General features: G+C 47.1%; 2 protein-coding genes across 2 annotated transcripts in view; one reads left to right on the forward strand and one right to left on the reverse strand.

Moving 5' to 3' along the window:
* Positions 1-9543: 9543 nt before the first annotated feature.
* Positions 9544-11082, reverse strand: LOC309564429 (uncharacterized protein; the record flags this gene model as incomplete). Its single annotated transcript, XM_082269059.1, has 2 exons — positions 9544-10232; positions 10317-11082. 2 exons carry the CDS (start codon positions 11080-11082, stop codon positions 9544-9546), a joined length of 1455 nt encoding a protein of 484 aa, XP_082125185.1.
* Positions 11083-22131: 11049 nt separating this feature from the next.
* The window catches only part of LOC309564430 (uncharacterized protein), a gene marked incomplete at its 5' end in the record, with an annotated part of 504148 nt that continues 501367 nt past the window's right edge, over positions 22132-24912 (forward strand). Inside the window, one exon of the mRNA XM_082269060.1 lies at positions 22132-22184. Within this exon, the coding sequence (XP_082125186.1) occupies positions 22132-22184 (53 nt within the window). The remainder of the gene's footprint in view (positions 22185-24912) is intronic.

The following is a 24912-nucleotide window of genomic DNA, read 5'->3' on the forward strand; positions in this document are numbered from 1 at the left end:
TCAGGATTTATCTTTCACTGGTGAACCTTTTTTATTGGTTGCTTCATGTTGTTGCTCCTTTAGATTTATTGAAGTAGCCGGCTTTTTATTGTTCCAACCAATGTATGATTATTAATACATTTGACACATTTGTTAATTCTATTATAAAAGATTTAAGCTTTATTTTATTCATATCATTTACTGTGTGGTAATCGCTTATTCTGATCTTGTCCAATAAAAAACTCTTCGTACAATATTCTGTGCCGAGTCTTCTTTTTTACCAATGATTAGATGATCGATGATTGGAATGTGATCAGTTCATAGAGTCATCCATTGGGGTTTTATTAGTGAGATGGAGAGTGGAGAAGGCACCACATTGACAGCCATTGGAGGCCCTTTCTAAAGCCCTAAACTTTTTGGTAACCTGTCTATGACATTAGTCTTCCAAACTCTATCTCACTGAGCTAAGGCCAGAAGAGTTCCAGGAGTTCTTCTCTGTCCACAGTTCCAAAACCAAAAGGAGACATCCACCACATCTTCAATCTTAAGGCCCTAAATGTCCTCAGCTGGGCCCAGGAGTTCCGCATGTAATCCACCAGGTCATCGCCTCTCTCTATCAGAGAAACTTTTTTTTTGGGCCGCCCACGTACATGTACTGCGGCAGGGTGGCCATTCGGCGCAGAGTCACGTACCTCTACATCATCTGCATTTCCGGGTCTTGGGTGAGTGGACACCGCGAGAGCCAATCAGCGGGTCCAGCGAACCCGGCAATCGTTCCCAAGAGAAGCAGAACAGTGGTCTGCCGATGTAAACAAGGCAGATCACCGTTCTGTTAGTAGGGAAGATGGAGATCCTGTGTAATGGAGGAAGGAGATACTGGCACACAGAGTTTATATATAGTCCAGCCAGTAATAAATATATAGAGGGTAATTCATAAAATGTCACTGGTCTTTGGTTATGGGGGTACAATAAAGGAATGCACAGGACCAGCTATGGCTGCTGTCCCTTTGACTGGCTCTGTATAGATCAAGAGGAAAGCCTTGCTTCTCTTCTGGTCTGGTACCTCCTATCCTTCCGGTGCTGGCACATTCCCTGTGCCTTCCATGCTGGTTAGCGTGGCTTCTTGGGGCTCCTCCAGGCTCCCGAGCCAGCCATCTCTGTGCCCAGCAGCCGGAACAGAGGACAGCGGTCATGCAGGATGGTTCTAGGAGGATCCATAGACTCTGACACCAGATAAGCACTTGTATATTTTACCTAATGTGAGTGTTTTTAATCCATCGCTATTAAAACCCTTTAAACATGATACTACGCTTTGCTGGCGCTTCCTGTAGGGTTGCCACCTATCTAGGATTCACCTGGACAGTTCAGGTTTTGAGTCATGTGTTTGGGTTTTAGGCCACCTGAAATCCAGACACAATATTCAGAATGGACTGTTGCTCCCGGAGTAACCAAGTACCACAACCACTGAGTGCATAGATGTACACACCGGCCCCACCCCCATACACAGACAGGAGAAAAGAAAGGGCTTGATCTACTCCTCTTCCTCCCACCCCTACCCCTCTGTCTGCCCACCCACACTCCAATCCCTGGCGTTCCGTGCTTCAGGAAAGGGATGTGTGGGCTGGAAGCTTGAAGCTCAGCAACCGGCAGATACAGGGTAGATGAAAGGCTTTGATGCCTAAGCCTCCATCCTCAGGTGAGCTCACCATCCAATGTCTATGATTGAAGTCTCTGCCCTTTCTCCATTCTCTCTGATGCCTCCAAGTGAGTAAGTACACTAAGGTAAGATTTAAGGGGTGCTCTGTGGACTCTGATGTAAGGGGGGCTTTGGGAACACAAATGAAAGGGGAAATGCTGGAGACTCTGATGTAAGTGGGAGGTTTGGTGAGTAGAAACCCCCTTACGTTAGAGTTCCCCTTTACATCAGAGTGCACAGGGTTCCTCCTTAAAAATAAAATTTTGCAGTGCGTGGCTAAAGTGTTCAGGTTTGGCTTGAAGAAAAGGTGGCAACCCGAGCTTCCTGTGTGTTTCTGCTAGGCAGGAACACGGATCTCTACATTCCCACAGTTAAAGCACCTTCCCACAATGAGTAAGCACTCCCTAGGAACACATTTAACCCTTTGACCCCCCTGTTGTTAGCCTCCTTCCCTGCCATTGTCATTAGTACAGTGACAGTGCATATTTTTTATTTAACACTGATCACTGTATTGGTGTGACTGGTCCCAAAAAAAGCATTTTTGTGCTTCTTAAGCCAGTCCCTTTTGTTGCCTTGGCCGTGTGTTTGGGTCATTGTCATGCTGGAATACCCATTCATGACCCATTCCCAGTTCCCTGACTGAGGAAAGGAGGTTCTCACCCAAGATTTGATGGTACATGGCCCCGTCCATCGTCCCTTTGATGCGATGAAGTGTTTTGTCCCCTTAGCAGAAAAACAACCCCAAAACATAATTTTTCCACCTCCATGTTTGATGGTGTGGACGGTGTTCTTGGGGTCACAGGCAGCATTACTCCTCCTCCTCCAAACAAAGTGAGTTGAGTTGATGCCAAAGAGTTAGATTTTGGTCTCATCTGACCACAAAAAATTCACCCAGTTCTCCTCTGAATCATTCATATGTTCATTAGCAAACTTCAGACGGGCCTGTACATGTGCTTTCTTTAGCAGGGGGACCTTGCGGACGCTGCAGGATTTCAGTCCTTTGCGGCGTAGTGTGTTACCAATTGTTTTCTTGGTGACTATGGTCCCAGCTGCCTTGAGATTGACAAGATTCTCCCTTGTAGTTCTGGGCTGATTCCTCACGGTTCTCATGATCATTGAAGCTCCACAAGGTGAGATCTTGCATGGAGCCCCAGACTGTGGGAGATTTACAGTTATTTTGTGTTTCTTCTATTTGTGAATAATCACACAAACTGTTGTCACCCTCTCACCAAGCTGCTTGACGATGGTCTTGTAGCCCATTCCAGCCTTGTGTAGGTCTAGAATCTTGTCCCTGGCATCCTTGGACAGCTCTTTGGTCTTGGCGATGGTGGAGAGATTGGAATCTGATTGCTTCTGTGGACAGGTGTCTTTTATACAGGTAACAAGCTGAGATTATAGGAGCACTCCCTTTAAAGAGAGTGCTCCTAATCTCAGCTCATTACTTGTATAGAAGACACCTGGGAGCTGAAAATCTTGCCGATTCATAGGGGATCAAATACTTATTTCACTCAATAAAATGTAACTTAATTTATAACTTTTTTGAAATGTGTTTTTCTGGATATTTTTGTTGTTTTTCGGTCTCTCACTGTTAAAATAAACCGACCATTAAAATTATAGACTGACCATTTCTTTGTCAGTGGGAAAATGTACAAAATCAGCAGGGGGTTAGATACTTCTTTCCCTCATTATAGCCAGTAAGCTGATAGCCTCACGTTGGATTTCACCCAGTCCTTCTACCCTCGGAGACTGGATCTGGGAAATGGATGAACTAATGTTTGAGGCATATACTCATGCTCAACTTAATGCCTCCCGCAACTTTGAAAAAGAGTTGAAGAAATGGAAGGATGCATCATGTTCCAAATTTTAATTTTAATCCTAACTCTAATTTATAATAAAGGTTGGGTATGTTCTCTCTTATTGGTGGAGAAGGACAGGTCAGGGACAGCCTGGTTTTCAGTGCCAGGTGCCCTGGACTTTCCACAGAATGGACCGAATTGTCCCACAATGACACGATTTTGTGTTGTTGGGGACTGGAATGGAACTGGGCAAATGGAGCCGTCTAGAACAGTGGTCTCCAAACTGCGGCCCAGGGGCCAGATTCCCTTTGCTTGCTTTTTATCTGGCCCTTGGGGGACGATTTCTCCCACTGACATCAACGATGGAGCGGAATTCCTCCCAATGACACCAGTGATGGGGCACAATTCCTCCCATTGGCACCAACAATGAGACCCACTGACACTAACAATGGGGCACAATCCCTCCCATTGACACCAACGATGGGGCACTATGTTACATTAACTGAGAATTGTGCAGTCGTGCGACGCTGTACCCAAATAAAATTGATGTCCTTTTTCCCCACAAATAGAGGTTTATTTTGGTGTTATTTGATCACCTCTGCGGTTTTCATTTTTGGTGCTATAAACAAAAAAAAAGACGGATGATTTTGATAAAAAAAAAAAACAATATTTTTTACTTTCTGCTATAAAAAATCCAATAAAAAAATGTAAAAAAATCAAATTTATTCATCAGATTAGACCAATATGTATTCTGCTACATATTTTTGGTTAAAAAGAAAAATCGCAATAAGTGTTTATTGATTGGTTTGTGCAAAAGTTATGGCTTCTACAAACGATGGGATATTTTTATAGAATTATTAGTTTTTTTCATTTTTTTCTAGAAATGGCGGCGATCAGTGACTTATAGTGGTACTGCGATATTGCGGTGGACAAATCGCACAGCTAACTGATACTCTTTTGGGGACCAGTGATACCAATACAGTGAAAAAGATATAAAAAAAATATGCACTGTCACTGTACTAATGGCACTGGCAGGGAAGGGGTTAACATCAGTGGGTGATCAAAGGGGTAAATGTGTTCCTAGGGAGTGCTTATTTACTGTGGGGGGAGGTGCTTTAACTGTGGGAAGGCAGAGATCCGTGTTCCTGCTTAGCAGAATCACACAGGAAGCTCGGGTTGTCACCTTTTCTTCAAGCCAAACCCGAACACTTTAGCCACGCACTGCAAAATTTTATTTTTAACCACTTCAATACCGGGCACTTTCACCCCCTTTCCTGCCCAGGCCAATTTTCAGCTTTCAGAGCTGTCATATTTTGAATGACAATTGCGCAGTCATGCTACACTGTACCCATATGACATTTGTATTATTTTTTTCACACAAATAGAGCTTTCTTTTTTTCTGATGAGGAAGTACTAATATGTCGCACTGATGGGCAATGACGGGTGGCACTGATGGGTGGCACTCATGGACACTGATGGGCAGCACAGATTAGCAGGCACTGACTGGCAACACTATGGGCACTGATGGGCATTGGTTGGAGGGAGATACGGGTACTGTTTTTTTTCCTTACTGTAATCAGGGCACTGATGATCAGTGCCCGGATTACCTCTCCTAGGCTCCCCTTCAAGGAGAAGCCACTGATTGGCTCTCCTCGCCACACACTCTGACAGTGTGAGGCGAAGAGAGCCGATAAACAACACTTCCTCATTTACATGTGACCGGCTGTGATTGGACACAGTCGATCACATGGGTAAAGAGCCAAGTCATTGGCTCTTTTCCAAGATCGGGGTCGTGCCCTGTCCAAGCAGTATGGTGTGGCCACAATCGCCGCACTGCGTGCCCCCACTTGCGCACGAGAGAGGCTGTTCTGGTAAGCCGTCATGTGAACGAGAGCCGCACCGCTCCGCCGTCATTTGACGGTGGGTTGGCGGGCAGCAAGTGGTTTAGGGGGAATGCTGTGGACCTCCCACTTACCTCAGAGTTCCCAGAATTCCCCCTTTAATTAGGGTTCCCAAAGCCCCCCTTGCATCAGAATCTACAGGGCACCCCTTAAACCTTACCTTATTGTACTCACTCACTTGGAGGCACGAGAAAGGGAAGGGAGAGAGGGTGGAGACTTCAGTCATAGACATTGGATAGTGAGCTCACTCACCCGAGGATGGAGGCTCAGGCATCGAAGCCTTTCATCCATGATGTATCTGCCAGTTGCTGAGCTTCAAACTTCCAGCCCACACATCCCTTTCCTGAGGCACAGAATGCCAGGGATTGGAGTGTGGGTGGGCAGACAGAGGGGTAGGGGTGGGAGGAGGAGGAGTAGATCAAGCCCTTTCTCCTCTCCTGTCTATGTATGGGGGTGAGGCCGGTGTGCACATCTATGCACTCAGGGGTTGTGGTACTTAGGGAGCCACAGTCCATTCTGAATATTGTGTCCGGGTTTCAGGTGGCCTGAAACCCAAACACATGATTCAAAACCCAAACTGTCCAGGTGAATCCTGGATGGGTGGCAACCCTACAGGAAGCACCAGCTAAGTGTAGTATCCTGATTAAAGGGTTTTAAAAGCAAAGGATTAAAAACACTCCAAAGAGGTAAAATATACAAGTGCTTATCTGGTGTCAGTCTGTGGATCCTCCTAGAACCATCCTGCAGGACTGCTGTCCTCTGTTCCGGCTGCTGGGCAGAGAGATGGCTGGCTCGGGAGCCTGGAGGAGCCCCAAGAAGCCACGCTAACCAGCATGGAAGGCACAGCGGAAGTGACGTCACCGGAAGGATGGGAGGTACCACACGAGAAGAGGAGCAAAGCAATGCGCTCAGAGTATTTGGCTCCTTCTACAGGGCTTTCCTCTTGGTCTATAAAGAGCCGGTCACAAGGACAGCAGCCCGCAGGTGGTCCCGTGTATTCCTTTATTGTACCCCCATAACCAAAGATCAGTGACGTTTTCTTGATTACCCTCTACCCTGATCATTGGTATTTTTAGATATTTATTGCTGGATGGACTATATATAAACTCTGTGCGCCAGTATCTCCTTCCTCCATTAGCAGAAACACAGGATCTCCGTCTTCCCTAACAGAACGGCGATCTGCCTTGTTTACATTGGCAGACCACTGTTCTGCCTCTCTCAGGAATGATTGCAGGGTGCCGGTGGACATCATCATGTCCGCTGAACTCGCTGATTGGCTCCTGCTTTGTCCAGTGTCCAGATGCGGTGGATGGCCCTTTTGGTTTGGGAACTGTGATCAGAGTAGAACTCCTGGAACTGTTCTGGCCCCAGACCTGGAAATGCAGATTACGTACAGGTACGTGAGTCTGCACAGAACGGCCGCCCTCCTGCAGTACATGTATGTGGGCTGGTGAAAACATAAAGTCTCCCTGATAAAGAGAGAGGCTATGACCTGGTGGATTACATGGAGAACTCCTGGGCCCAACTGAGGACATTTAGGACCTTAAGATTGAAGATGTGGTGGATGTCTCCTTTTGGTTTGGGAACTGTGGACAGAGAAGAACTCCTGGAACTCTTCTGGCCTTAGCTCAGTGAGATAGAGTTTGGAAGACTAATGTCATAGACAGGTTGCCAAAAAGTTTAGGGCTTTAGAAAGGGCCTCCAATGGCTGTCAATGTGGTGCCTTCTCCACTCTCCATCTCACTAATAAAACCCCAATGGATGACTCTCTATGAACTGATCACATTCCAATCACCGATCATTTAATCATTGGTAAAAAAGAAGACTCGGCACAGAATATTGTACGAAGCGTTTTTATTGGACAAGATCAGAATAAGCGATTACCACACAGTAAATGATATGAATAAAATAAAGCTTAAATCTTTTATAATAGAATTAACAAATGTGTCAAATGTATTAATAATCATACATTGGTTGGACCAATAAAAAGCCGGCTACTTCAATAAATCAAGCTCATGTATTGCAATGATTGTCCATCTCTTGCCCCATGTACTCTGATGATTGCCCACTTGTTGCCCCATGGATTGTCATGATTTCCTGCCTGTTGCCTCATGTGGGGAGGGATCGGTAAAGGTAGACAGTTGAGTCATGATTTTACCACCAACTTAACCTTAAATGGCAGCCGGATGGGGCGGTACACATGGCACTACAATTTGCGGCTGCTGCAAACCTCACCCCCCCCCCCCCCCCGGTCACATTGGGCAATGCTATTTAACTGAATGGGGATGTGCCGCAACCGCCCAGATGCATACGGTTGCGGCGTACTGGCGTGGGCTTTACAGGGTTAACATAAGGGCTCCCAGCTGCCTGCCAACCCCACAGCGGGTCAGAGGGCGATGCGGGTGTAAACCAACCCGAGAGGACTGAGGTGGTTTCACAGCTCCATTCGGGTCTCCGAAGTAGTAACCCGGAAGCGGCGGCACAACGTCACGTCCGGGTTATTCAACGTCACGATGGCGGCGAATTCAAACATCTGTCATTATTCAAATATGCAGATTTCGGCATATTGAATAGAGTAAAGTGGGGGGGAGGGGTTTGGGGTAAAGAGTACCTGTCACTGCCTATTACTGTCACAAGGGATGTTTACATTCCTTCTCACACCAATAAAAGTCATCAGATTTTTTTTATTTTTTTTTGCAACTGTGCTAAAATTAACAAGTTAAATACATAAAATATGGGGAAAAAATGTAAAGCGCCCCGTCGCCGTGACCTCGCGCACGAAAGAACACGCATACTTAAGTCGCGCCCAAAAATGAAAACAGCGTTCAAACCACACATGTGAGGTATCGCCGCGATCGCCAGAGCGAGAGCAATAATTAAATAAAAAGATCTCCTCTGTAACTCTAAACTGGTAACTGCTAAAAATAATTAAAGCGTCGCCTGTGGAGATTTTTTATGTACCGTAGTTTGTCGCCATTCTGTGGGTGTGCGCAATTTTATACTGGAACATGTTGGGTATCTATTTACTCGGCGTGACATCATCTTTCACATTATACAGAAAAATTGGGATAATTTTACTGGTTTACTTATTTTTAAATGTGGGGAAATGTATTTTTTTTCCCAAAAAAATGGTGTTTTATTCTCCAGAGTCTTTACTAAAAAAATATATTTAATGTTTGGGGGTTCCGAGTCATTTTCTAGCTAAAATATCGATTTTAACTTGTAAACCACATGTGTCAGAAATGGGCTCGGTCCTTAAGGGGTTAAAACATTTTCCGCACTCTGAACATTAACAGGGAAGCTCACCTATGTGTATTCTCTATAATGTGGGGGTGAAAAGTTGGAAACGGCGCTACCTAGCGCATGTGCAAAAATGTTTCGTCATAGGACGTCTACGGGAGCGGACGTAGACGTCCTATGACGAAACGTACGTAGGGCGGAACCCCAAGTCACTTCCGGTCCGCAGCTCGCCTCAGTTTGGAACGCGGAAGCTTCCTCGGCACAGCCTGCATATGTCTGACACGATCTGCTGCACTTCAAGCGTGAGTTACTACTAGCCCCCTGAAAAACCCTGCTGTATATTCTACACTAAGAGGTTCGTTTCTCCCCTTTTTACACCCAGATGGGACCCTTCGGTCCGCAAGGACGGACTGGGGAAAAGGTTTGAGAAAACTCCATTTGTTGCTAAGGGGTAAGTGCGACCTCTGGTGGTCAGATTGGGAATACACCATATAGCGGGTATGCACTAGTAATTCTTATTGCTTGTATCATTTAAGCACTGTTTTTACCACCTATTTATTGGAATTAGTTTATTGCATATTTACTACTTGCTACTACCATACCATATTTATTGGAACCATTTTAATTACACTATTTATTATCTAACTACCTTATATAATTTTACCCTAAAATTTTGGGCTCAAATCGTCTACATTTAGCCAGTGATTGGGCATCTTTCACGGGTTTAAGGTTTATGATTGCACTATATTTCACGCACTAGAGCACTTTCTTCCTCTATCTCACCCGCATTTTTGCACATGCGCTAGGTAGCGCCGTTTCCAACTTTTCACCCCCACATTATATATCAGCCCCTAAGTTTCTTCTTAGGGGACGGTTGGTGGCTGCAACCTAAATACCTCACGAGCCTGGTAGTTCTTATCCATAGCGCTGGTTACCACCCTCCCCCTACTATGTGTATTCTCTGATGCCTAAGAAGGTTTCCTTTAATATTAAAACATTTCCCGCACTCTGAACATGAATAGGGACGCTCACCCGTGTGTATTCTCTGATGCCTAAGAAGGTGTCCTTTCTGATTAAAAAATTTCCCGCACTCTGAACATGAATAGGGACGCTCCCCTGTGTGTATTCTCTTATGTATAAGAAGGGATGCTTCTTGATTAAAACATTTCCCGCACTCAGAGCATGAAAAAGGTAGCTCCCCTGTGTGAATTCTCTGGTGCTGAAGAAGGTGTCCTTTTTGACCAAAACATTTCCCGCACTCTGAACATGAATAGGGACACTCACCCGTGTGTATTCTCTGATGGCTAACAAAGCTTTCTTTACGATTGAAACATTTCCCGCACTCGGAACATGAAAAGGGACGCTCACCCGTGTGTATTCTCTGATGTCTAAGAAGATATACTTTGTGACTAAAACATTTCCCGCACTCAGAACATGAATAGGGACGCTCACCTGTGTGTATTCTCTGATGGATAAGAAGGTATGCTTTGTGACTAAAACATTTCCCGCACTCTGAACATGAATAGGGACGCTCCCCTGTGTGTATTCTCCTATGTATAAGAAGGGATGCTTCTTGATTAAAACATTTCCCGCACTCAGAACATGAAAAAGGTCGCTCCTCTGTGTGAATTCTCTGGTGCTGAAGAAGGTATGTTTTGTGACTAAAACATTTCCCGCACTCTGAACATAAATAGGGACGCTCACCTGTGTGGATTCTTTGATGGCTAAGAAAGCTTTCTTTACGATTGAAACATTTCCCGCACTCTGAACATGAATAGGGACACTCCCCTGTGTGTATTCTCTGATGATTAAGAAAATGTGCTTTGAGACTAAAACATTTCCCGCACTCTGAACATGAAAAGGGACGCTCCCCTGTGTGTATTCTCCTATGTATAAGAAGGGATGCTTCTTGATTAAAACATTTCCCGCACTCAGAACATGAAAAAGGTCGCTCCCCTGTGTGTATTCTCTGGTGCCTAAGAAGGTATGTTTTGTGACTAAAACATTTCCCGCACTCTGAACAGGAATAGGGACGCTCACCTGTGTGTATTCTCTGATGGCTAAGAAAGCTTTCTTTACGATTGAAACATTTCCCGCACTCAGAACATGAAAAAGGTCGCTCCCCTGTGTGTATTCTCTGGTGTATAAGAAGGTTTGCTTTGTGACTAAAAGATTTCCCGCACTCTGAACATAAATAGGGACGCTCACCTGTGTGTATTTTATGGTGCCTAAGAAGGGATGCTTCTTGATTAAAACATTTCCCGCACTCTGAACATGAATAGGGACGCTCACCTGTGTGTATTCTCTGATGGCTAAGAAGGGATACTTTTTGACTGAAACATTTTCCGCACTCTGAACATGAAAAAGGTCGCTCCCCTGTGTGTATTCTGTGATGGCTAAGAAGGTTTCTTTTCTGTTTAAAACATTTCCCGCACTCTGAACATGAATAGGGAAGGTCACCTGTGTGCATTCTCTGATGCCTAACAAGGCTTCTTTTGTGTTTAAAAAATTTCCCGCACTCTGAACATGACCATGAATTCTCTCCTGTATGAACCCCTTTATGGTATAAAGAAGATTCCCTGAGATGAGATGGTTTCCCGCACCCGTCGGCACTGTCAGATATTAGAGGACTATGTGAAGTATCAGGAGATTCCAATGATCTCCTCCAATGGTGAGGTCTGTCATGTATATTATGAGGAACGGGATTTACTTCTGGAGAAGATGCCATGTCATTATCTTCTGTAGTCACATCTTCCTCCGATGTCCTTCTATTCCCACCACAGAGTCCGTCTGTCAGAAGACAAGAAAAATTACCAAGAGTTTTCCACACTCATATACACTGCTCAACACTTTATAATCAGAGTATAGCATCAAGTCAGTTAAACTCCTGGGATATTCATCTGGTCAGTGAAGTAGCAGAGGGGGTTGTTACCAACAGGTGCACTAGATGGGCAACAATGAGACGACCTCCAAAACAGGAATGGTTTTACAGGTGGAGGCCACTGACATTTTCCCCACTCATCTTTTCTGAGTGTTTGTCACTAGTGTTACATTTGGCTGGGGTCAGTGTCACTACTGGTAGCATGAGGCCATACCTGGACCCTATAGAGGTTGCACAGGCAGTCCAACTCCTCCAGGATGGCCCATCAATACGTCCCATTGCCAGAAGGTTTGCTGTGTCTCCCAGCACAGTCTCAGGAGCATGGAGGAGATTCCAGGAGACAGGCAGTTACTCTAGGAGGGCTGGACAGGGCCGTAGAAGGTCCTTAACCCATCAGCAGGACCGGTATCTGCTCCTTTGTGCAAGGAGGAACAGGATGAGGACTGCCAGAGTCCTACAAAATGACCTCCAGCAGGACACTGGTGTGAATGTCTGACCAAACAATCAGAAACAGACTTCATGAGGGTGGCCTGAGGGCCCAACGTCCTCTAGTGGGCGCTGTGCTCACTGCCCGGCACCGTGGAGCTCGATTGGCATTTTCCATTGAACACCAGAATTGGCAGCTCCACCACCGGCACCCTATGCTTTTCACAGATGAGAGCAGATTCACCCTGAGCACATGTGACAGACGTGAAAGGGTCTGGAGAAGCCGTGGAGAACATTATGCTGCCTGTAACATCGTTCACCATGACCGGTTGGGTGGTAGGTCAGTGATTGTCTGGGAAGGCGTATCCATGGAGGGACGCACAGACCTCTACAGGCTAGACAATGGCCCCCTGACTGCCATTAGGTATTGGGATGAAATCCTTGGACCCATTGTCAGACCCTATGCTGGTGCAGTGGGTCCTGGGTTCCTCCTGGTGCACAGCAATGCCCGGCCTTATGTGGTGAGAGTATGCAGCCAGTTCCTGGAGGATGAAGGAATTGATACCATTGAATGGCCCCCACACTCACCTGACCTGAATCCAATAGAACTCCTCTGGGACATTCTGTTTCAGTCCAACCTGCACCAGGTTGCACCTCAGTCTGTTCAGGAGCTCAGTGATGCCCTGGTCCAGATCTGGGAGGAAATACCCCAGGACACCATCCATCGTCTCATTAGGAGCATGCCCCGACGTTGTCAGACATGCATACAAGCACGTGGGGGCCATACACACTACTGAGGACCATTCTGAGTTGCTGCAATGACATTTCACCAAAATGGACTCGCCTGCTGCATCATTTTTTCACTTTGATTTTCGGGGTGTCTTTGAGTTCAACCCCCTGTAGGGTGATAATTTTCATTTCCATCAAACTGTGTGGCATCCTTTCCTTCCTAACACATTACCCAGTCCATACCAGTATAGATCCTAACACATTACCCAGTCCATACCAGTATAGATCCTAACACATTACCCAGTCCATTCCAGTATAGATCCTAACACATTACCCAGTCCATCCCAGTATAGATCCTAACACATTACCCAGTCCATACCAGTATAGATCCTAACACATTATCCAGTCCAAACCATTATAGATCCTAACACATTACCCAGTCCATACCGGTATAGATCCTAACACATTACCCAGTCCATACCAGTATAGATCCTAACACATTACCCAGTCCATCCCAGTATAGATCCTAACCCAGTCCATCCCAGTATAGATCCTAACACATTACCCAGTCCATACCAGTATAGATCCTAACACATTACCCAGTCCATACCAGTATAGATCCTAACACATTACCCAGTCCATTCCAGTATAGATCCTAACACATTACCCAGTCCATCCCAGTATAGATCCTAAAGGCCCGTACACACGTACCGATCGTCGGCATACAAACGTCGGTGGACGAAGGATCTGCCGATTGTACGCGTGTTAGTATGGTGCCTCCGACAGATGTCTGCGCACAATCCGCGGACAAAAGTCTTTCGTGCAAACATGAAAATATTTGTATGCCGACACCAGAACGGACGATTGTTCGCCTGTCAGTACACAATTCGGCCGACAGACCGCAGATTTGCAAGACTGGGCATGCTCAGAAAATAGAAAACACAGGGAAAGTTAACCATTACATGACATCACTTCTGCAGTCGGCGGACAAAATTCTTGTGCTGTCCTTGTGCTGTCTTTGCACTTTTCAGCAGACACCGACATCCCGGGGAGAAAAGAGGAACATTTGTAAGCCGACCATCGGTACGTGTCTACGGGGCTTAACACATTACCCAGTCCATACCAGTATAGATCCTAACACATTATCCAGTCCAAACCATTATAGATCCTAACACATTACCCAGTCCATACCGGTATAGATCCTAACACATTACCCAGTCCATACCAGTATAGATCCTAACACATTACCCAGTCCATCCCAGTATAGATCCTAACACATTATCCAGTCCAAACCATTATAGATCCTAACACATTACCCAGTCCATACCGGTATAGATCCTAACACATTACCCAGTCCATACCAGTATAGATCCTAACACATTACCCAGTCCATACCAGTATAGATCCTAACACGTTACCCAGTCCATACCAGTATAGATATCCAGCATGATATTTTTCCCCATTGAGATCTGATGTGTTTTCAAAGTGTTGCTTTCATTCTTTGGAGCAGTGTATGTCGGTTGAGCATTTCTAAGAGATCTGTGGTGGAACTGGGTGCAATCACAACAAACTACAACAACTAACCAGATCAATGATACCACCCAACCAAACATCACTAAGTAAGCTTTAACCCATTCTTGTATAATTACCCGAGTTGATATCTGGAGATGTTTCTTCCTCTTTAACTGCGTCCATCATCCCAACCTCCTCTGTAAAATGCTGATCGCCCCTCACATACGTCTTTTCCTTTATAACTTCAATTTGTACATTTATCAGATCTTCATCCTAAACCAACAAAATGGAAGAAATAATATTAAATGCAAAAAAATAATAATAATAATAAAAAAAATGATATCTCTTAGGGCTTGGGATCATTTTCCTACATTCTCATCTACCTGATGATGGTGGGGGGTGGTGTGATCTTCCTGTGTGGAATCCCGGGAATACGGAGGACTGGGACATCTCTCTGGTGGATTTCTGTAACTGGATGACTCCATCATGGTGTCCTGGTACTGCTTTCTGTGACCTTTTGGAAACTCTGCCTCTTCCATTACAAAATTCTCATTATCCTCCTCTTTCATCTCTTCTTTAATATTGACCTGTGTGGAATCCCGGGGGACAGCGGTGTTAGATGGGGGGTGAGGAGCGGGGGACAGTGGTGTTAGATGGGGGTGAGGAGCGGGGGACAGTGGTGTTAGATGGGGGTGAGGAGCGGGGGACAGCGGTGTTAGATGGGGGGGTGAAGAGCGGGGGACAGCGGTGTTAGATGGGGGGTGAGGAGTGGGGGACAGCGGTGTTAGATGGGGGGTGAGGAGTGGGGGACAGCGGTGTTAGATGGGGGGTGAGGAGCGGGGGACAGCGGTGTTAGATGGGGGGTGAGGAGCGGGGGACAGCGGTGTTAGATGGGGGGTGAGGAGCGGGGGACAGCGGTGTTAGATGGGGGGTGAGGAGCGGGGGACAGCGGTGTTAGATGGGGGGGTGAGGAGCGGGGGACAGCGGTGTTAGATGGGGGGGTGAGGAGCGGGGGACAGCGGTGTTAGATGGGGGGTGAGGAGCGGGGGACAGCGGTGTTAGATGGGGGGTGAGGAGCGGGGGACAGCGGTGTTAGATGGGGGGTGAGGAGCGGGGGACAGCGGTGTTAGGGGGTGAGGAGCGGGAGACAGCAGTGTTAGATGGGGGGGTGAGGAGCGGGAGACAGCAGTGTTAGATGGGGGGGTGAGGAGCGGGAGACAGCAGTGTTAGATGGCGGGTGAGGAGCGGGGGACAGCGGTGTTAGATGGCGGGTGAGGAGCGGGGGACAGCGGTGTTAGATGGCGGGTGAGGAGCGGGGGACAGCGGTGTTAGATGGGGGGTGAGGAGCGGGGGACAGCGGTGTTAGATGGGGGGTGAGGAGCGGGAGACAGGCGGTGTTAGATAGGGGGTGAGGAATGGGGGACAGCGGTGTTAGATGGGGGGTGAGGAGCGGGGGACAGCGGTGTTAGATGGGGGGTGAGGAATGGGGGACAGCGGTGTTAGATGGGGGGTGAGGAGCGGGGGACAGCGGTGTTAGATGGGGGGTGAGGAGCGGGGGACAGCGGTGTTAGATGGGGGGTGAGGAGCGGGGGACAGCGGTGTTAGATGGGGGGTGAGGAGCGGGAGACAGGCGGTGTTAGATAGGGGGTGAGGAATGGGGGACAGCGGTGTTAGATGGGGGGTGAGGAGCGGGGGACAGCGGTGTTAGATGGGGGGTGAGGAATGGGGGACAGCGGTGTTAGATGGGGGGTGAGGAGCGGGGGACAGCGGTGTTAGATGGGGGGTGAGGAGCGGGGGACAGCGGTGTTAGATGGGGGGTGAGGAGCGGGGGACAGCGGTGTTAGATGGGGGGTGAGGAGCGGGGGACAGCGGTGTTAGATGGGGGGGTGAGAAGCGGGGGACAGCGGTGTTAGATGGGGGGTGAGGAATGGGGGACAGCGGTGTTAGATGGGGGTGAGGAGTGGGGGACAGCGGTGTTAGATGGGGGTGAGGAGTGGGGGCCCAGTTGGTGTTGGGGCAGAGGACGGGATTAATGTTAGTAGTGATGAGGGAGGAAAGCTGCTGAATATTTCCAGAGGTGAGTGCCGGGGTCACCCCGAGCTCTGCCTCTTCCCCAGATAGATTATGAGTACCTCGGCTCTGCCTGGTGAGGGAGCTACAGGAGAGCTGGAGGAAGTTTTGCTGCTCATCCTACTTATGTGTTTTAAACGGGGGACTCCAATCTGATTCTCAGTGTTATGCGTTCCTCTGTTTCTGTTCCCCACGGCATAAAAATGGAAGGAGGACATTTTCTTTATGTAATTAAAGATTATAAATAGAAAATAATATCTTATTACCTCCTCTGCTGCCACTTCCAGCTTCGTCTCCTCTCTTCTTCCTCCCGAATCGCCTCTGAAATTCCAATTTATAGCTGACATCACTTCCTCTGTGGACCTACATCACTTCCTGTCAGTATCTTACATCACTTCCTGTCTGTTCCTCATCACTTCCTGTCTGTGTGTTCCATCTGAGAGAAGTCAGGTCACCACCTTGTAGACCATATTGTAAGGTGACCAGATTTTTAAAATGAAATCCAGGGACATATTTTTATTTTTTTGACAAATGGTAAACTATTTTATGAGCATATTTCCTTGAAATGATCTATGCGGTGTATGTGGGATGTGTTTATGGAATGATTGTATGATATATATGTAATTTCGTCCATGAGATAGAAAAGAAAAAATATAGAAAGATAAAGATACTTTTTAGAATTTTTGGGATAGGGCTACCAAATGTTTGGAATATAAGATGAAGGAAAAACTTGGAGGGGGGGGATGGGGCGGCTAAATTCAAATCCAATCCGGGCAGGAGTGATGGTGTCACCCTCTCTGCAAAAGGTAAGAAATACTGCAGAGCTGCAATGTGCAAATAGTGGTGAAACACCCGATATATAATCATAATAAAATGTAAAATATGCACATTAATTGTACTATTTATTATGATTATATATGGGGGGGTCACCACTATTTGCACATTGCAGCTCTGCGATATTTCTTACCTTTTGCAGAGAGGGTGACACCATCACTACTATATTGTAATACATTGGTGGATTTGCACAGGATATTCATTTATAGGTTTTACCATTATAAGTCCATTTGTAGAATTTTATAGATGAAGTTTAGGGCAGTGCTGCATTTTTTGTTTTTTATTGTTGCACGTTAGATGAGGGAACCAGCTAACAAGATTCTCTTACTGCTTTTGAGATTTTTTTAATTGCATGGTTGTTTTACTTGATTTATGTCCCCTGTGGACAGGTAACCATTAGCCCTGCATATTGGTGGTCAGTGTGCCCCTGTATGCTGGTGGTCAGTGTGCCCCTGTATGCTGGTGGCCAGTGTGCCCCCTGTATGCTGGTGGTCAGTGTGCCCCCTGTATGCTGGTGGTCAGTGTGCCCCCAGTATGCTGGTGGTCAGTGTGCCCCCAGTATGCTGGTGGTCAGTGTGCCCCCAGTATGCTGGTGGTCAGTGTGCCCCCAGTATGCTGGTGGTCAGTGTGCCCCCAGAATGCTGGTGGTCAGTGTGCCCCCTGTATGCTGGTGGTCAGTGTGCCCCCTGTATGCTGGTGGTCAGTGTGCCCCCTGTATGCTGGTGGTCAGTGTGCCCCCTGTATGCTGGTGGTCAGTGTGCCCCCTGTATGCTGGTGGTCAGTGTGCCCCCTGTATGCTGGTGGTCAGTGTGCCCTCTGTATGCTGGTGGTCAGTGTCCCCCCTGTATGCTGGTGGTCAGTGTGCCCCCAGTATGCTGGTGGTCAGTGTGCCCCCAGTATGCTGGTGGTCAGTGTGCCCCCAGTATGCTGGTGGCCAGTGTGCCCCTGTATGCTGGTGGTCAGTGTGCCCCTGTATGCTGGAGGTCAGTGGCCCTGTGTGCTGGCGGTCAGTGTGCCCCCTGTATGCTGGGGGTCAGTGTGCCCCCTGTATGCTGGTGCTACGTGCAGGGTGCAGGACGATTCTACATACAGGAAGATACTATGCACAGGGTTCAGGAGGATGCCACGTGCAGGGTTCAGGAGGATGCCACGTGCAGGGTTCAGGAGGAAGACAGGAGTTCAACTGTACAAGACCCAGAGGAGTCAATGGGCCCCTCTGAGAAGTGTGAGGAGTCTCAACCTAGTTGTAGCTCTCAAGGGTTGGAAAGTGAATCTGAACCAAGAGATGGGGTGTCATAAAGGCTACGAAGGAAAATACACCCGCCAAAGAGACTGACGTATGATACCCTAGGAGAGAGTTCCGAAGAACAAATTGTAAAGCCCCAACGCCCCACACAAGTAACTGCCTCTTCTGTTGGGATTCCCAAGGAAGATGATGTTATTCCACCCGCTGACACTATTAGGTTGGCCACTGCTTTATTGTTGGCCTATTGTGAGAGTGACTCAAACCTTTCTAGTAATTTGTATAGTCAGCTGTTCGAAGGTGCATTTATTGACCACTTGTTAGCTGCTATTAGTTCCACAAAAAACTGCTGTTAGTTTTAATTCTGTGGTACTTTATATCTCAATGGAGTCTTCCACTTAGGATTCCCATCATCTTTGGGAACCAAAGAGATTCAAGTGGGGGGAGGATGTAGCCAAGTGAAGTAATCGCTACCAGCATAGTTAAGGCTGATATACTGTTCCTTTAAGTTTGTTGCTTATTTTGAGGTTCTCCTGAAGAGTGGCGTGTTGGATGGTGGAATATTTAGTCCAGTGGAGGATGAAGACTGTGCAAAGTGGGCCGGATGGAACTATCCTCCCAGGGAGCTGCGGGTTCCGCGTAGGATTATGGGAGAGACTATAAATAAGGGGCGGAATCGGATGTTCGCTCTCTTGCCTCGGGGACTGCGTGCGGTGTGGATGTGCTGGAGAACCGCTGTGGAGAGCAGAGCGAGTAGAGGCTGTGGCCTAGTGCAGAGACACCTTGGAGAGGTGGCAGATGTCACAGAGGAGTGACTGATCGAGAGCGGAGACGCCTTGGAGAGGTGGCGGACGTTACAGAGAGGTGACCAGCCTGGTGCAGAGGACTGTCGGAGAGGAGTTTGAGAGGATCGGTTGAGAGATACCTAATTGTAGTGAGCACAGCAGCTCATGGACACAGTTAAATTGCCTGTGACGCAGCAGAGACACAGAGAGGAGTTTAATGTAGTGGAGCGGTTGCCATGGGACACTCCTGATCTTTCATAGTTGTCACGATTGACCACACCAACGGCGACTAGCTAACCGAGACGTGGTTTTGTGACTGGGGAGTATAAGGGAATAAGGGAAATTCCTACTGAGTAAAAAGACTGGCTGTGACACTTTCACAGCCCCCACTGCCTTTGGCCACCACTAGAGGGAGACTCCACTCCAATCCAGCTGGCTGACCACACACAGGCAGATGCAAATCTTACATACAATCTGGTGCAGTCTAAGGGTTGGGGAGCAGTCTAGCAATGTTCACACACTACTAGGATTCCTCCAGTTATCCTACAAGCTAGAACCCCCGGTGTTAATCACTCTTCCCACTTTCCACACACCCACACACCACAAATGATAGCTTGCCACCACCCAACATTTTGTCTGCAGACTGGTCTGCTGGGGCACCACACACACAAATCTCTGTCTAGTTTACAATCTGCATGCAATCTGCCAACACGCAGTGCAATTGCATACAGATTGGCATGTAGCTTAGACCAAGCAATTAGGCACAAAAATGCAACAATCTCTCCAGAGATATGAGTCCTAGCTTAGTACACAGAAGTCACTTATTAATTTTACAATTTAATATCCTGAAAGTGGGCAGTGCATAAGAAACATATACAAAGCAGAAGGAGTTACAAAAAATACAAAAAAAAGATAAAAAGACACACAATTGGCAATTTGCTATGAAAATAAAAACAGAAATAAACTTTACCGAAGCTTATCCCTTGGAAGGCTACCGGAAACCGCGTGGGGACTCCCCAGTTTGGAATTGGCTTCATGGAAAAACACTGTCTATACCTCAGGTTCCCCAATTTATTGGAATATGGATGTGGGCTGGACTTTAGCCCTTGGCCAATCAACCCCAGGGGGTGTCCCCATCTCATCTTTGTGTTCTGAACTGACCAGAGTTGAATTGGCCCAGAATGGCGCTGACCGCTGAGTCAGGGATAGGAATTCTGACACCTGCGCCTCGGCATGATTGCGACAGTACCAAACACTGCTTGCCTGCCGCAATCAGGCGCCATATAACGGTTTTGTGCAATTCTCTAGGATTCTACACCCGCTACAGACACAGATTTAGATGTACTTGTAGCCCAACACGTGAACGATAAGAAGGAATTATTTTCATCTCTCTGCCACTATTTTACCTATTATGAGAGATAAAAATACATTCCTTTGATCTGATGATACCACTCAAAGCTTGCAGACTGTTTGGAGCCTCTTACTGCTCCTCTGCGAATCCTTGTAGCCAAGATGACTAGCAGTTTTCTTTGAAGCTCCAGGAAGGTGACAACTTTTGTTCACTTGCATGGGAGACTTTATTGGCATGTAGGTGTCAACTCTATCCTAGAGAATGGTCCTGTCCCTTTCAGATGCTAATAACAGGACATATGTGTATGACTAATACTAAATACTGTATTCTTAATAACTCTAAATGACACTACATCCACAGTTATACTATTTCTACAGATCACTTCATATCTCGCTAAGTCACAACTACCCTACCGTTACATTTATGTTACAAGGGGTAATGTGTTTTTCTAATGAATTAAGGTATATTTTTTCCCCCCAAAAAATTGCGTTTTCCCCACAAAAATTGCGTTTTCAAAACCGCTGCGCAAATACCATGTGAAATAAAAAATTTAAACTATCCCCATTTTTTTCTCTAGGGTCTCTGCTAAAAAAAAATGTATAATGTTTGGGGGTTCTAAGTTGTTTTCTAGCAAGAAATACTGATACTGTTTGGTAGAAGATGAAGGGAGAACACCCTAAAGACAGTCCTGAAAAGTTACCTGTTAGAGCAAATAACCAAAACATCACCGGCTACAATCATCGTAAATACGCTAAGTACAAAAATCCCAATATGGTCCACAAGGTGGTGACCTGACTTCCCTCAGATGGAACGCACAGACAGGAAGTGATGAGTTATAGACAGGAAGTGAGCGGTGAGTCGGGAAGAATTAGATTGGAGACGTAGCTGGAAGTGGCAGCAGAAGAGGTAATAAGATCTTATTTTATATTTGTAATCTTTAATTACCTAAAGAAAATGTCCTTTCTTTTTGCCACTGGGGGAACAGAAACAGAGGAACACATAACACTGAGGATCTGTTTCTGGTCCCCCAGTGAAAACATAAAAGCATGGACGCACAGCGCGCTTCCCAACAGCAAAACTTTCTCCAGCTCTACTGCAGCACCTCCACCAGACAGATCTGAGGTATCCACAATTTTTCTGGGTTAGAAGCAGAGCTCATGGTGACTTGGACACTCCCTTCCGGAAATATTCAGCAGAACCCCCCCTAATCCCGTCATCTGCCTGAACACCAACTGGGCCCTCAGATCTGTATATGCTGGATGACGGGGAACCCCACCGTGTCTGTGCCATCTATACTCTGTGTGACGGAACAGGACACCCCGACTGGGTATCTTCGCCAAGAAGACTGCTTCCTAAGAAATCTGGAACACGGGATCCGTGAATCTGGCTATAGTTACCCCAAGAACTCGACAGTACAAGTTTTGGGGTCAAACCAGAAAGACAGGCCTGGAGCAAAAAAAAAAAAAATAGGCGCAGGGCCTCATGATGGGGTGGACAGGGGACACGGTGAGGAGAGGGTTAAATGGTGGGCTGTGGCTGGTGGTCAAGAGTGGGATTGGGTAGTTCAAGGTGGGGTGGGGTCAATTGCATGGTACCACTGGGGGGGGGGCTTGGAAGTATCAAGCAGTGCCGCGCGGGATCGTGAGGAAGAAAGAAGAATCCCCGCCCTCCCGCCCTCGAGTTTCGGGATGTGGAATGTGGACCTGGAAGATTCAAGTTGGAATGTGGGTGGTTATGGAATGTTGTTTTGCACTGGCGGTTGGGGGTCTTTGGAGGCGTTAACAGATTTTTTTGGTCAGTGCATAGGGTGACCCATCTAAGGTATGGAGCCCTCTAGTGTATCCCGGTTAGTAGGGGATTAACCGGGAAGTGGTAACAAAGAGGTATCAGTGGTGAAGTGTGTTTGTTCCCGAGCTGGTGTTGCGCGGCTGGGGACCGTTAGATTTTTGGATACTGATACCATTTTAATTGGACTTTTTGGTGCCTTCCAAGACCAACAACCCCTTTTTCCTTATGTGATACTGGAGTATTTATGGTTTCCTGTTTAAAATGTTTATTTTGGTATTTGTTAATAAAATGGCCTACCAGGCCACAATTTTCTCCAAGTCGGTTGTCAGTAGCATTTTGTTTAGAATTAAGAGAATGGGTGTGGGTTAATTTAAGACCAAGAGTGGGCATCAGTTATACCCTAATCATGAACTCACAGACTTTTATACATTTGAGAAGTATGTCATTGGCCAGTCAAATATTTACACAAAATATCACACAATAGTTACGATAACGAGGTAGCCAATTAACTGAGCACTTAAATCAGCCTAGGCAGAATGCACAGAATGCTAGCAGGCAAACAATAGATGACACGATCAACCACCTGAACAATCAGGAATCTCATTCCAGGCCAGACACACCGGCATCGAGATCCCAAAGAACAATAGACAGCATTAAAGTGTAACAAATTCCCACAGCAGACAATGGGTTGCTGTGTGAAAGACAGATGGCTTGAGTTGATGAGACTACCAAAAAGAATTGCTCCACACAGACAGTGGCCAGGAGTCTAGCCTCCTAATTCTGTGACACTCTGCATGTGTCAGAAGACACCGGACACGGCTACCTGCCCCCATCTAACACTGCTGTCCCCACTCCTCACCCCCCATCTAACACCGCTTTGCACGCATCTCACCCCCCATCTAACACCGCTGTCCCTACTCCTCACCCCCCCATCTAACACTGCTGTCCCTACTCCTCACCCCCCCATCTAACACCGCTGTCCCCACTCCTCACCCCCCCATCTAACACCGCTGTCCCCGCTCCTTACCCCCCATCTAACACCGCTGTCCCCTGCTTCTCACTCCCCATCTAACACTGCTGTCCCCCGCTTCTCACCCCCCATCTAACACCGCTGTCCCCCACTCCTCACCCCCATCTAACACCACTGTCCCCCGCTCCTCACCCCCCCATCCAACACCACTGTCCCCACTCCTCACCCCCCATCTTACACCGCTGTCCCCACTCCTCACCCCCCATCTAACACTGCTGTCCTCACTCCTCACCCCCCATCTAACACTGCTGTCCTCACTCCTCACCCCCCATCTAACACTGCTGTCCCCCCTCCTCACCCCCCATCTAACACTGCTGTCCCCCCTCCTCACCCCCCATCTAACACTGCTGTCCCCCCTCCTCACCCCCCATCTAACACTGCTGTCCCCCCTCCTCACCTTTCATCTAACACTGCTGTCCCCCTCCTCACCTTTCATCTAACACTGCTGTCCACCATTCCTCACTCCCCTCCCATCTAATACTGCTGTTCCCCATTCCTCACCCCCCATCTAACACCAGTGTCCCACACTGCTGTCCCCCCTTCTCACCCCTCATTTATCACCGCTGTGCCCCACTGCTCACCCTTCAACTAACATCGCTGTCCCCTGTTCCTCACCCCCCATCTAACACTGCTGTCCCCCATTCCTTACTCCCAATCTAACCCTTTTGTTCCCCTCTCCTCACCCCCCATCTAACACTGTTGTTCCCCTCTCCACACCCCCCTTCCCACACTGCTCACCTATATTCAACAACCCCCACGGACACTGTTGTCCCCCACTCCCTGTTTCTTTATTCAACATTGCAGATCTCCACTCCTCAAACCCCATATTTGACACTTCTGTCCCCCACTCTTCACCCAGACCCAATGCTGCCACCTTGCTTTCTCTCGCTGGTCACATGACATCACTCTTATCTCTATTAAAGCGTAACTCCACTTTTGTTGAGAAAAAACCATTGCCCTCTGGGTGATCTCTGTACCTTGCAGGGATTTTAACAAACTGTATTGCAGATTCCTACCTTTTGTTATTCTGAAGAAATCATTATTTGGTCTCTGTGCTGAGTGGGTGAAATGGGAGTGGTTTCATAATTATCTGTCAGCTGTGGCAGCTGCAGGGCTCTAATGGGGAAAGCTGCTGGGCCTGCATCCCTTTCGACGTGTTCCCATTGGGAGTATCTCACCAAAAATGACATTTTTGTTGCAGGGGATGCCAGAAATCTGACTTGTATCTTAGGCAGACTTCTGGGAAAATCAGCGAGCCAATCACACAAACAGGGAATTATGTTTCTGGGGGTGTGGTCTGTACACATTGTGTGTACAGAGCAGCTCCAGGCGGCCATATTGCATTTTTTAGAAAATTACAACCGCTGCAGATTAAAAAGGAAAGGTCATTTTAATAACATTCAATTACAATATGATTTGTGTCACAATTGTATACACTATATTGTTTTTTCTTTATTTGCTGATTTTTTTTATCCCCACGAAAGTGGAGTTACCCTTTAATAAAACACAGATCTGACCAGAGAGGTGAGGAGGATTCTGGGAGGTCACATGACATCACTCTTATCTCTATTAATAAAGCACAGACCTGACCGGAGAGGTGAGGAGGATTCTGGGAGGTCACATGACATCACTCTTATCTCTATTAATAAAG

This window comes from Pelophylax lessonae, assembly GCF_965119305.1.
Source record: "Pelophylax lessonae genome assembly, chromosome: 9".
NCBI classification, from domain to species: domain Eukaryota; kingdom Metazoa; phylum Chordata; class Amphibia; order Anura; family Ranidae; genus Pelophylax; species Pelophylax lessonae.